The sequence below is a fragment of the Aegilops tauschii genome, chromosome 1, assembly GCF_002575655.3.
Source record: "Aegilops tauschii subsp. strangulata cultivar AL8/78 chromosome 1, Aet v6.0, whole genome shotgun sequence".
Lineage (NCBI taxonomy): Eukaryota > Viridiplantae > Streptophyta > Magnoliopsida > Poales > Poaceae > Aegilops > Aegilops tauschii.
Genome location: NC_053035.3, coordinates 10,925,264 through 10,938,798, shown reverse-complemented (window position 1 = coordinate 10,938,798; position 13,535 = coordinate 10,925,264). Strand labels below are relative to the sequence as shown.

The window sequence follows — 13,535 nt, the reverse complement described above, 5'->3', positions numbered from 1 at the left end:
AAGATATCGACAAAAAGGTTTCTCCACTGGTTTCTTCCGTGATGAAGGGGGAGATGCCGGGCGATCAAATCCATCCAGGGGACGATGACCCGGCGGACAGACTAAAGCAGATGGCCACGGGATAATTTATCGTATCTGTACCATGCTGCCGTGCACAAACGCCACCAGGTTTAGATTAGCTTTATTCTTAATAAATTAGATTTTCTCTTAGATTAGCTTTGTACTAGTGTACCGTGTCCTGCACGCTAGCTGCTCACTCATCTTCCTCTACAATCTCGTGTCCTGCTGCAAGTGCCGTGGACCAGCCGTTGTGCATCAGTCTGTCAGCTCGTTGGGCGCTGGTGATGGCGAGGCACTTCACGCTCAACACCGGCACTGAGATCCCCTCGGTGGGGTACGGCACCTGGCAGTCCAAGCCGGACGGGGTCGGCCGCTCCGTTTACGCTGCCGTCAAGGTTCGCAGAGCCTCGTGTGATTTGGTTTCTTCAGATAATTTCTTTCCTTTGTCTAATCCCGTTTTCTGAATTTATTGGTGACCCGTATATATTTTCTACGAGAGAAAGATGGATTTGAGATTGTTTTCCAATTGTGCAGGCAGGGTATCGTCACATCGATTGTGCTAGGGCTTACCGCAACGAAAAGGAGGTAGGCCATCATTTACTCCTTTTTCGATGAAGGGCATTTTTCAATGAAAAGGCTTACATTTGTAGATGGAGTATATCCTTGTTGGCAGTATTGTCTCCATTCAAACTGATTATGAATTCTTGGCTTAAGGGAAGAATAACATTCGCTTTTGGATTATTCAGGTTGGTTTGGCACTGCAGAAGCTATTCGAAGAGGGTGTGGTGAAGCGGGAAGATTTGTTTATCACCTCTAAGCTATGGTAAGCTCAGAGCACTGGGATTGATCAGTTCAATTCACCTGCATGGATTTCTCTGCAGTTTAAGTTCTCCGAGTATTTGATTGGTGATTTTAGGCATGATCATCACGCTCCGGAAGATGTGCCGGAGTCGCTTCACAGAAGTCTGAATGACTTGCAGCTTGAGTACTTGGATCTTTACCTTGTAAGCATCTTCCATTTCGTAATCATGTTTCACTATCCAGTTGCTCCAATCTTGCCGTTGTGTTGTACTATCTCACTTTACGAACTGAATATGGTGATTTCTACTCTACTTTTGCATGCTCCTTTTATCATTTTTTTGAGGGAGCTCTTTTTATCATTTTGAATAATACACCTCAAAAAACTAGGTGTATTGTGATTTGAACTACACTAAACTTCAGATTTCTCGATGTTATCATCTACAAATAAAAATGTGTTATTCATGCCCACCTATAGTTTAATGTGTGGAAACACAATCCTCTATTAGACTGCCTGTAATGGGAGTATCATAAGCGGTGTCATGCATGCCAGCTAGGCATTTTTTTAGGACGTGGCACACAATTAAATTAGGTAATTGAGGATTTTGTATCATATTAAGATACCGTATCGTATTAAATTTTATACCACATTGTGTCATGCATGAGAATAAATGAAGCAATCTAATATACTAACTTATGATTATGCATTACTAATATCATACTTTAGTATCATATGCATGATACTAATAGATGATATTTCCCATTGCGGGGAGCCTTAAGTGGCCAGTCCACTACTTAGTAATTGTGTGCTTAACAATTTATTGTTTAATGCCTAGAAACACGATCCTCTATTAAGTGGCCAGTCCACTACTTAGTAATTGTATAGTTTACATACACGCGGGCTACTTTTCTGTGATCTAGTCAAAAATACACATCCAACTAAAATAATTTCAAGTACCCACCACTTTACACCCATGCATGTTTCTCCCTATGGTTTTATATTTTATATTTTATCTTTTGGGGTGAGTTGGTTTATTGTTTTGAGGTTGGGAATCATTTTCAGCATCTTGAATATATTTGTTGAAAATATATTATATTTGAAGAATTTTACCATTAATTTTTAGTTGAATTGTATTTTCCTTTGAGGTGGATTTAAGTGTTTACCTGTTGGAGCTATATAGCAATGTTTTCATGAATAATTTGAAATTTAGTTTTTACCCGTATGCAATTTTGTAGATCCATTGGCCATTTAGACTCAAGAAGGGCACCGACGCAAGCAACCCTGAAAACTTTGTACGACCTGACATCCCTGCTACTTGGGGAGCAATGGAAAAGTTATATGATGCTGGAAAGGCTCGTGCAATAGGTGTGAGTAACTTCTCAACAAAGAAACTGAGTGACTTGCTTGTTGTAGCTCGTGTACGTCCAGCTGTTAATCAGGTGGAATGTCATCCGGGTTGGCAGCAAACTAAGCTCCACAACTTTTACCAGTCAACCGGTATTCATCTTTCTGTAAGTTTGCGGTGCACTTGGAGGCAGCTGGCTTTCTTATATTGAAAATATATATGTTTTTATTACACCTGACTATGTATATGTATTTTGCAGGCATACTCACCACTAGGTTCACCTGGTACGCCTTGGATGAACAGTAATGTCCTTCAAGAACCGGTCATCACCTCAATAGCAAATAAACTTGGGAAAACTCCTGCACAGGTGGCCCTGTGCTGGAACATTCAGATGGGTCATAGTGTACTACCAAAGAGCCTGAATGAGGAAAGGATAAAGCAAAATCTTGATGTTTATTATTGGTCTATTCCAGATGACTTGCTTGCGATGTTTACCGAGATTAAGCAGGTTTGTTGCTATTCTTTATACCACCATACTTAAATGAGGACAAAATTGCAATCATATTTTCTACTATGATAGGCATCTTTATAAGATGAGATGACTTGATAATACTATGTGAAAATACATAGTATCTGACAACTGAAAAACAAATCCATGTGTAAAGATTCTGCAGTCTATATTCTTTGTTGCTACTATATGGTAATTTTGAATAATCAAGTCTCTATTACCTTGTTCGAGCACGGTAAAAGAAAATCCTCTTGACCCCTTGAGTTACCAATTGTGTTGTTCATTTTCATTCTTTTAGGAAAAGCTCAATGGATTTCTTTTTCATTTTTTTTTGTTTCAAATCAATGCATCTTGTTATGTTATTATTGAACTTTTCATAGTGCATTGTGAGTGCATCTGATTACCTTACTTTGTGGCCTTCAGGTAAGGCAGTTCAGAGGTGACTTCACCGTCAATCCACAAAGCGTCTACAAGACCCACGAGGAGCTCTGGGATGGGGAAGTTTAGGATCATGTTTATCGTTAGCAACCTACGTACATTAGAAACTTGCACTTCACATATACCTACTGTGTGTTACTTTGGATGTTGGTTAATTTTTAGTTCTGGATCAAGATCATGTGCTGCTGATACGTGTACAATTTGCACCTTGTATCTGTTATGTACCCACTTGTCAACTTGTAACTAGATTGCCAATATGCTGGGTAGCAAGTGCAAAACCATGTGAACTCATTTGGCCTGCACCAAGTGTTGAACGGTGCGGGTGTTGGTCAAAGCGCGTAGAAGACTCGTCCACAGGAGACTGGTCCACACGTAGGACCGGAATAATTATTTTTCTGAATTCCAAACTAGTGACTAGCATGACATACGGCAAGATAGTAGTACTAGACTGCCTTTGGATCGATGCGATTGACTCTAGGTTGTTAGAATATATAACCATATTGTTTGTATAGATATACGGTTGTATATGTGTAGTCATTGTATAGGTGTCTGTATATTGTACGATACGAACTCTGCCTTGTAACCTCTATATATTGATCAATACAAGGCACCACAACGTGTGTTTTCCCTAATCTTACATGGTATAGAGCCTAAAACCCTAACCCTAGCCTGTGCCGCCCTCCTCCTCCTTCCGCTGCCACCGAAGCGACCACCCGGCCCTCTCATTGCCGCGCCCCAATCGCCGCCTCCATGCCGCAGCCCGACGCGGACGCAACGAACAAGGCGCTGGCCGCGGCCAAGGAGCGCAAGGACGCCGAGGCCGCTGCCGAGGCCGCCAAGGCCAACCTGCCTCTCGCGACCGCCGCCGATGGATCCAGGACGAGCGCGGGGTCTTTCTCCTTGACCTCGCTGCATGCCCAGGCCGTCGGCCTGCACTCCATTAAGGGACATGTTCCCGTCGAGCTCGCGCTTGACACCGGCGTTCACCGTCAGTGGCGCACCTTCTTCCGCGCCGCCTGCCGCAAGTACGCCCTCCTGTATCACCTCGACTTCGACGCCCCCGACGCGCCGAACCCGGAGTGGTATCTCCTCGATGCCACCGTCGTCTCTTGGCTCTAAGGGTCTGTCTCGCTCAGCATCTTCGTTCATTGCATCGGTTTGTTTCGTTGGCTCCAAGTCCGACAGCTCGTTGTTCGTCTATCGGCGTGGCCTTGACATGGCCTATCTCCTGCTCTATGTGGATGATATCAGCCTAACTACATCTTCCTCGACATTGCTGCATAGTTTGATTGCCTCTCTTCGTACCGAGTTCAGTATGACAGATATGGGTGATCTTCATTACTTTCTGGGCATCTCTGTCACATGCAGCAAGGACAGTCTGTTCCTCTCACAGGAGAAGTATGCAATGGATCTTCTTGACTGAGCTGGCATGTTGCAGTGCAAACCCATCTCTACTCCAGTTGATACTAGCTCCAAACTTTCAGCCAAGTCCAATGATCCAGTTGAAGATCCCACCGAGTATCGTAGTATTGCAGGCGGTCTTCAGTACCTCACATTCACTCGGCCAGACATCTCTTATGCTGTGCAGCAGATTTGTCTTCATATGTATGATCCTCGGGCTAATCATTTGCTCCTTGTAAAGCGTGTGCTTCGCTATATCCGCGGCACCACCGGCCTTGGTCTCACTTTGTTTCGACGCAGCTCCAACAAATTGATGGCCTATTCTGACGCTGATTGGGCAGGTTGCCCTTATACTCGCCGGTCTACCTCAGGTTATTGTGTCTTCCTCGGCACTAACCTGGTGTCATGGTCTGCTAAGCGGCAGCACACGGTCTCTCGCTCCAGCGCCGAGGCCGAATACATGGCAGTTGCAAATGTAGTGGCTCAAACATGTTGGCTACGGCAGCTTCTTCAGGAGCTTCATCGACCGGTGACTGGTGCCACTGTGGTGTTTTGTGACAATGTGAGCTCTGTTTACATGACACAGAATCCCGTTCATCATCAGCGCACCAAGCATGTGGAGATCGATCTACACTTTGTACGAGACCGTGTCACCACAGGCGAGGTCCGGGTTCTTCACGTTCCGAGTTCTTCTCAATTTGCGGACATTTTCACCAAAGGATTACCATCACCTCTCTTCTTGGATTTTCGTGACAGTCTTAACATTCGTTGACGCCCGTTTACGACTGAGGGAGGGTGTTAGAATATATAACCGTATTGTTTGTATAGATATACGGCTGTATATGTGTAGTCATTGTATAAGTGTCCGTATATTGTACGATACGAACTCTGCCTTGTAACCTCTATGTATTGATCAATACAAGGCACCACAACATGTGGTTTCCCTAATCTTACATAGGTCAATTGGAATTTTCCTGCAAGCTCGGCCCGCAAGTTTCCAATTTAGAAGTTGACAGTTTGGAAAAAAAAAACTTCCCTCCGAGGCTTGAGAGGGATGGTAGCACCAAAAGTGCACCTCTCTTGATGTCTCTAAGACAATTCTTAGTTTAGAGGTTGTTCTTTGTTCAAATTTTCAAAGGTTCGACGGTGTATATGCATAGTCTATTAACTAATTAGGTATCTTAAAAAATTCCTCAAATTCAAATCAACAAGGAATGTCAAGATGATTTTCTTTTCTCTCAACTGAATAAATGATTTTTGAACCATCTGTCGTACTAGTTTAGTGTATTGCAACGTCCAGGTTGTTTCTTAGAGGAAAGAGAGCAGCTTGCCAATTGCCAACAGCATGCAAGTCTCCAATAAAAATCATGAGTGCTCATCAATCCATCATTTTCCAACTTCCCAACACATATGCATGTGGTCTAGAAATAAACTTATTATTATTGTGTCAATAACATTTCGTCCATTGGTTTAGCAAGGGGCAGGTAACACATCATTTTCCATGACTCTAATATTTTTCTTACTTGATGTAACGTCCTGGTTGTCACCTTACAAGCAAGAGAGACTTTCCATGGCTCACTGAGATATTCCGATGTGGGAGATTCTTCTACATCGTACAAATGACTGGGCCGCTTTCTGTCCACACAATGACTGCATTATTACGGCTAACAAGCTAGGGAGAGTTCTATTCGAGTCAGCAACCATGGTGCAACTTTTGGTGAGCTCGTCCACCGGGGCCATGGGCTTCGTCCTTGGAAAGTTGGGAACCATGTTAAGTGATGAATACAAGTTGCTAAAGGGCGTTCATGATGACATCAAGTTCCTCAAAGATGAGCTCGAAGCCATGCAAGCATTTCTCCTGATGATGGCTGATGTGGAGAAACCTGACCAACAAGCTACGGTTCGTGCGAATGCTGTGCGAGAGATGTCCTACGAGATTGAGGACACCATCGACAAGTTTATGCTACTCGGGGGATCAGATGATTCTATTTCTATGTTTGATTGCTTTGGGAAGGTTTGCAAGAAAATCATGAAAAAGATAGCAGACATCAAGACCTGCCATAAGATCGCCAAGGACATCCATGATATCAAGACCCAAGTTAAGGAGATCAGCAAGAGATACGCAAGGTATGTCCCCTATCATGCTCCCAAAGTCCATAATTTTGTAAGTTGTACTAAAATCCATTGTCTTTAAAGATCATAGCGCATGCGCACACAAACACATGCGCGCGCGCACGGCTTGCCCCAACCAATATTGTCTTTGATCTTCCCCGTTGTGTCTAATTTCTTTATCTACAACTGAAGGTACATGGTCAATGAGCCTTCAAGATCAAAAAATGAAAATTTTGACCCTCGAATTCGCGCCATCTATAAGGATGCATCAGACCTTATTGGTGTCGATGGCTCCCGGGATGAGATTGTCAAGTGGTTGTGCAACAGAGATGGTGAATCAACACCTCAACTAAAAGTTGTCTCTATTGTTGGATATGGAGGGTTAGGCAAGAAAACTCTTGCCAGACAGGTCTATGACAAGCTTAGAACAAACTATGATTGTCGGGCTTGTATATCAATTTCCCAAGTCCTGATATGACCAAGATTTTTAGTTCTATATTATCTCAACTCCGCAACCAAGAATTTGCTCATGCAGGGGATCTACATCTAACCATTGAGCTGATCAGGACATTTCTACAACATAAAAGGTATATAAATCCTTGCAAATAATGTGCATAAATACACTTCTTTGGGTGTGGGTGTGGAGGGGATTGAGAAAGACATGAAAAAGTATGGCTACTGAAACCACTCACTAACATAGCAAGTATGTTGTAAGATGTACCTTTCATAACAACTTTCCATAAATCAAGCCTAAGCACACAAACACACAACTTCTAAAATATTATGGATCGATGTCTTATGAAACTTGATTTCATACTCTTACATATATACTACATCTTGTGTTTGATTATTTTCCTTATAACTATATTGTAGGTACTTTATCATAATTGATGATGTATGGGACATACATACATGGCAAGGTTTGAATTGTGCGCTATTCAGGAATGATCGTGGTAGCGTAATAATGACAACAACCCGTATATATGATGTGGCTAAGTCATGTTGTCTTTCTTATGGGGACCATCTTGTGTACAAAATCCAACCACTTTGTGTTCCTGACTCGAAGAAGTTGTTTTTCAAGCGAATATTTGGTTGTGAAGAAGAGTGCCCATCTAATTTGAAACAAGTCTCACAAGATATCTTAAAGAAATGTGGTGGTTTACCACTGGCCATCAACACCATATCTAGCTTGTTGGCTAGTGGGAAAAGGAAGAAGAGTGGTATAGTGCTCGAAGTTCTATCGGCTTTGCACAAGGCACACATTCTGACATTAATACCATGAATTACATATTATCTCTAAGCTACTATGACCTTCCCCTCTGTCTAAGAAGTTTCCTATTATATTTGACTATGTTTCCTGAAGATTATGATATTGGAATGGAGCGATTAGTGCACAGATGGGTTTCCGAGGGTTTCATCCATGGCGAAGATGGGAAAGATCTTTTTGAGATAGGAGAGACATATTTCCTTGAGCTTGTTAATAGAAGTTTAATACAACCGATACACATAAGTTATGATGGGGCATTCTCTTGCCGAGTCCATGACACTATTCTTGATTTCCTTATTTACAAGTCTACCAAAGAGAACTTTTGTATGTTGTTAAGCAATCATTCGAAGTCGGTTAGCAGAGTTCGTCGTCGTCTCTCTCTTATGGGAAATGAAGATCAAGAAAGCGTGGAAAAATTGGATTTGTCACATGTTAGATCACTTGGTTCATTTGGGTATCACCTGGAATACTTGCCTTCCCTTGCGAAGTTAAATGCTCTACGTGTGCTGGACCTGCGCAATTGTAATGGGCTGAGGAATCATCATCTCAAATACATCAGAAGGCTTTTCCAGTTGAGGTACTTGAACATCTCTCTCACAAACATAACCCAGCTTCCTATAGAAATTGGAGATTTGGAGTATTTAGAGACGCTAGATGCATCAGGGGCGGAATTAAATGAGCTTCCTGAATCAGTTACTCGGCTAAGACGACTAACACGTCTTTTTGTTCCAAAGCAAACTAAATTGCCTGATGCTGTTGGAAACATGGAGAACTTGAGAGAGTTTGGGTATAGTATAAACACCTTCATGCAGTCAGTGAAGTTTGTAGAGGAGCTTGGCAAACTAACAAATCTTAGGAAACTGAGCATTCAATGGGACACCCGTGAACTCGAAGAAACAAGTTGCAAGGGAGAAAAACTAGTCTCCTCCCTCTGTAAAATGGACGAATGCAAGCTTCGCAACCTCCACATTTTACTGTATCTGAGAGAAGGTGATGGCTTAGTAGGACATCCATCCATCCCAGCTCTCAATAGCATCCGGAGCATTACACTTGGCTGTGGGCGAATCTCTTGGATTGCCCAATGGTTGATTTAACTTACCAACCTAGAACTATTAGTCGTCAATGGTGCAGAGATGGAGCAGCAGGATGTTAACATGGTTGGAAGTATACCTACTTTGCTCGAATTCATACTGTTAATCAACAGCACCGGGCTCACCATCAATGGCGGAGGATTTCAGCAGCTACAGAAGCTTGTGTTCAACGTCTCTACTACAGAGTTGATGTTTGAGGTGGGGGCTATGCCGAATCTCAGAGATCTTTTCCTTGGTATTCAGTTATGTAACTACAGATCTTCAGCTACTGGTGGTGGCTTTGGTAATTTTGGCATCCAACACCTCTCCAGCCTTGATAGGATCCAGGTCAAGATAGATTGCCGCGAGGGTAGGGCTGCAGATTTGAAGGCTGCGAAGGGTGTTTCCAAGAGCATGGCCGACGCGCACCCCAACCGTCCAACGCTGGAAATGGACATAGTATTCACTGACATGCTGCAGAATGAGAAATACAAGCACGTTGCGTAGGTACATTCAGTTATGTAATATGGACTGATAGTCATGTTTCTATTACCTTTTTGTTAGTCGAGTAGCATGGTATGTATATCTCTCAGGGAATGGTTGTTAACACGTTGTATACCTGTGTATGTACCTGTACTTGTATTCCTAGAAAATAGGATCATGGATCACGCCCTGGCCTGCGTGCCACTTCCATCGGGCTGTTTGCTGTAACTCCAGCTTGTATATATTGTTACTGTGTGGGTGAATGCAATACAGAGAGAGCAGTTCTATCGTCCAGCTTGGTATCTATCAGCGACCAGGTCCCTCCCATGGCTCCGGACTCCACCTCCTCCGCCACGTCTCCGGCCACCTCGCCGGGCTCCATTTCCTCGGCCACCAGCCCGGCTCTCAACAGCGGCTCCTCCCTCCCTCCCACCACCCAGTTCGCCCCCATCTTTTCTTCTTCCACGCCGACCCCTCCCCCTGCCCGCAACCCCATCTTCAACGACAGCATCCACAACCACATCAAGTTCCTTCTTAACCCGGACGAGCACAACTACTATAAGTGGAAGTCGTTCTTCCTGCTGGTTCTGATCCGCTACGGTGTCACTCAATTCATTGAGCACCCCCTTCCAGCCAACGCCACCCCCCAACAGCGTGAGCTCGATGCCCATCTCGTGCTCTAGATCTACGCCACCCTCGCAGACAACCTTGTTGATCATGTCGTCGGCGCAACCACCACCTATGATCTCTGGAATCGCATCCGGGATTACTTCCTCGCGAACAGGGCGGCTCGGTACATGACGCTCAACATGCAGTACCGCAACCTCAAGCAGGGGGACCTCTCCGTTGTCGAGTACGCCCGCCGCATGAAGCTGATCACCGTCATGCTCGCCGACATCGACCACGCCGTCACCGAGGTGGATCTCACCACCCAGTTTCTCCACGGCATCGACAAACGACTCGACACCATCCGCGTCGTCCTCGGGGACACCGTTCCTCTGCCGCCGTTTGAAACGGTGTTCTCTCGTCTGAAGCTTGCCGCCGCTCCTCCAGCACTCGCGCTGGTGACCGCGTCGATCGCCCTGACCGTGGCGCTGCTCGCGGCAACGGCTCCCAGGCTCGCGGATGTGGCAACCGCAACAAGGGCGATGACCGCGGCGGCGGCGGTCGTGGGCGCGGGCGCGGCCGGGGGCGCGATGATCAGGGCGGTCGTGGCCATCTGCCGCCCATGTCCTACAACCCGTACATGGGCTTCTTCGCACCCTACGGCATGGCGCTGCCGAACCCGCGCCCCGGCTGGGTTCCTCCCAACAGCGCCGGCGTGCTCGGCCCGCGCCCCGGGTCGCATGCCCTGGCCTACCAGATGCAACTCTCGGGCTACCCCGCGACGCCCCCGCCCCAGCCTCCTTCCTAGGATCACCTCGCCATGCTCCAGGCCGCCTATAGCGCCCAAGGCTACCCCAACAGCAGCTCTGCTCCTCATGAGTGGTACCTCGACAGCGGTGCATCTTCCCACGTCACCGGCAACTCTGGTAATCTTGACCTCTCGAATTCTTCCTTAAAGCCTCGTTTCTCTAGCATTGTGGTTGGCAACGGCACTCACCTTCCTATTCATGCCACTGGTTCCACCACCCTCACCCCTCATAACTTTTAGCTTAGGGATGTTTTATTTTCACCTCACGTAGTCACCAGTCTTATCTCCGTTCGCCAATTCACCAAAGACAATTTATGCTCCATTGAATTTTACCCATATGGCTTTGTTGTGAAGGATCTTCGCATCAGGAGGCTAATCATGATATCCGCTAGGTCTGGCGACCTCTATCCATTCTCCAGCACCACCTCCACCGGCGACGTGTGGCACCGCCGGCTCGGCCACCCCAGTCCTCAAATAACCTCTTCATTAGCTGCCCAAGATTTTCTTCCCTCATGTAATAAACCGGCGCATACACCATGTAATGCATGCCAATTAGGACGGCAGCCTCGCCTCCCCTTCCCTTCTTCTTCTAGTCACGCGTTTGCTCCCTTTGAGCTGATCCATTGTGATCTATGGACTAGCCCCGTTGTAAGTCTTTCTGGTTTCAAATATTACTTGATTGTGCTTGATGATTACACACACTTCTCCTGGTCCTTTCCTCTTCGCACTAAATCGGACACATCCGCCACTCTCCAACGCTTTTTCTCGTTTGTACGCACTCAATACAACGTAATCATCAAAGCCGTACAATGTGACAACGGCGGCGAGTTCATCAACTCCTCCTTGCGTGCTTTCTTCTCCACGAATGGTATTGCATACCGCTTTTCATGCCCTCACACGTCCCTTCAAAATGGCAAAGCCGAGTGTCTCATTAGCACCACCAATGACATCGTACGCACTCTCTTACTTCAAGCCACTCTTCCAGCACCCTTCTGGGTCGAAGCCTTACACATGGCCACGTATCTACTCAACCGACGTCCTTCCCGTGCCATCCACGGCCACACCCCTTACTACATGCTCCACGGCATTCATCCCACATACGACCACTTACGAGTTTTTGGGTGTCTTTGTTACCCCAACCTCTATGCCACATCTCCCCACAAACTTTCACTACGCTCTACCCGCTGCATTTTTCTTGGCTACCCACTCGAGCATAAGGGCTACAGGTGCTACGACCTTACACAGCGTCGCGTCATTGTCTCTCGTCACGTCACCTTCGATGAGAACATTTTTCCCTACGCACCACCCTCTCCCTCGCCTTCCCCACCGCCAGCCACAACAAATCCCACCCGGCCGCTACAGCCAGCCACAGAAAATCCCTCCTCTACCTCGTACCAGGACCCACCCGATCCTCCCGATGGGACGCCCCCATGCACGCCCAATCCGGATCGCCAGCCCAACCTGCCCGCGTCGCACTTGTCCACGTGCCACCCGCCCCCTGGCTCGGACCGGTCCAGCTCACCCACCTCCCCACGCGCTTCCTCGGATCCATCGCGCCCCGTCCCCACCGCGTCTGTTTCCTCGCATCGCGCCACATATTCGCCTGCCACCCAATCGTCCTCGGATCCAGCGCCCTCTGCTCCTGTACCCGATCCCACGCCATCTTCCTCTCATTCCGCGCCCTCCACTCCTATTCAGCCACGTCTCCCAGCTCGTGCACAGCCAATCAAGCCCCCCATAACTCGCATAAAATGCAAACTCGCGCCAGGTCTAGCTTCTGCCAACCGAAACGCCTCTTCCTCGCCAACACCACTACCTCTCCTATCTCACCCATCCCCCCAACATACCGTTCCGCACTCAAAGATCCTAATTGGCGCCATGCAATGCTTGATGAATATGATGCTTTAATCAAGAATTCTACTTGTCTTTGGTTCCAAAGCCTGCATGTGTCAACGTGGTGACCGGCAAGTGGATTTTTCGCCACAAGTTCAACACTGATGGCACTCTGGCGCGGTACAAGGCACGTTGGGTGGTCCGTGGATTCACTCAAAAGGAGGGTGTTGATTACGACGAGACGTTCAGTCCGGTGGTCGAACCGACCACCACTCAAGTTGTGCTCAGTATTGGCACATCCAGCTCGTGGCCAATCCATCAACTCGATGTCAAGAATGCATTCCTTCATGGCGACCTCAAGGAAACGGTGTATTGTGCTCAACCGGCCGGGTTCGTGGACTCCTCGCGGCCGGACCGCGTGTGTCTTCTTCATAAGTCTCTTTATGACTTGAAGCAAGCCACACGTACGTGGTTGAACCGTTTTCAGTCCTTTCTTTTGTCACTTGGTTTCTTGGCCTCCAAAAGTGACTCCTCCCTCTTCATTCTCCACCATGGTGATTCTATTTCCTACCTCGTCGTGTATGTTGATGATATCATCCTCACCGCTAGCACACCACGCACCCTCCATCATATCATCTCCTCCCTCAAACACGAATTCTCCATGACTGATCTCGGTGAGCTTCATCACTTTCTAGGCATCAACGTGACACCCACCACCACCGGCTTGTTCTTGTGTCAACAACAATATGCCCTAGAAATTCTTGATCGTGCCAAGATGCTCAATTGCAAACCCGTCTCCACTCCC

The 13,535-nt window shown here is 46.6% G+C and overlaps 1 protein-coding gene and 1 pseudogene across 2 annotated transcripts; both read left to right on the top strand.

Annotated features, from left to right (window-relative positions):
- Positions 1–318: 318 nt before the first annotated feature.
- Positions 319–3,311, top strand: LOC109786214 (aldo-keto reductase family 4 member C10-like). 2 transcript variants are annotated; one of them, XM_020344795.3, is made up of 7 exons: positions 319–455; positions 595–645; positions 807–883; positions 977–1,064; positions 2,095–2,370; positions 2,464–2,712; positions 3,136–3,311. In XM_020344795.3, exons 1-7 carry the CDS (start codon positions 345–347, stop codon positions 3,217–3,219), a joined length of 936 nt encoding a protein of 311 aa, XP_020200384.1. In that variant the 5' UTR covers positions 319–344; the 3' UTR covers positions 3,220–3,311. The 2 variants fall into 2 exon arrangements, with proteins under 2 accessions (XP_020200384.1, XP_073362695.1); XM_073506594.1 differs by having other exon boundaries at positions 780–883.
- Positions 3,312–6,253: 2,942 nt separating this feature from the next.
- Positions 6,254–9,507, top strand: LOC109786209 (disease resistance protein RGA5-like; annotated as a pseudogene).
- The last annotated feature ends 4,028 nt before the right edge of the window (positions 9,508–13,535 follow it).

What these genes read in the sequence shown, in the direction of transcription:
- LOC109786214 (XM_073506594.1), top strand. Translation starts at nt 345, where the DNA reads ATGGCGAGGCACTTCACGCTCAACACCGGCACTGAGATCCCCTCGGTG. An exon ending in AGTACTTGGATCTTTACCTT is followed by an intron (nt 1,065 to 2,094) that starts GTAAGCATCTTC and finishes GCAATTTTGTAG; the next exon opens with ATCCATTGGCCATTTAGACT. An exon ending in TGTTTACCGAGATTAAGCAG is followed by an intron (nt 2,713 to 3,135) that starts GTTTGTTGCTAT and finishes TGTGGCCTTCAG; the next exon opens with GTAAGGCAGTTCAGAGGTGA.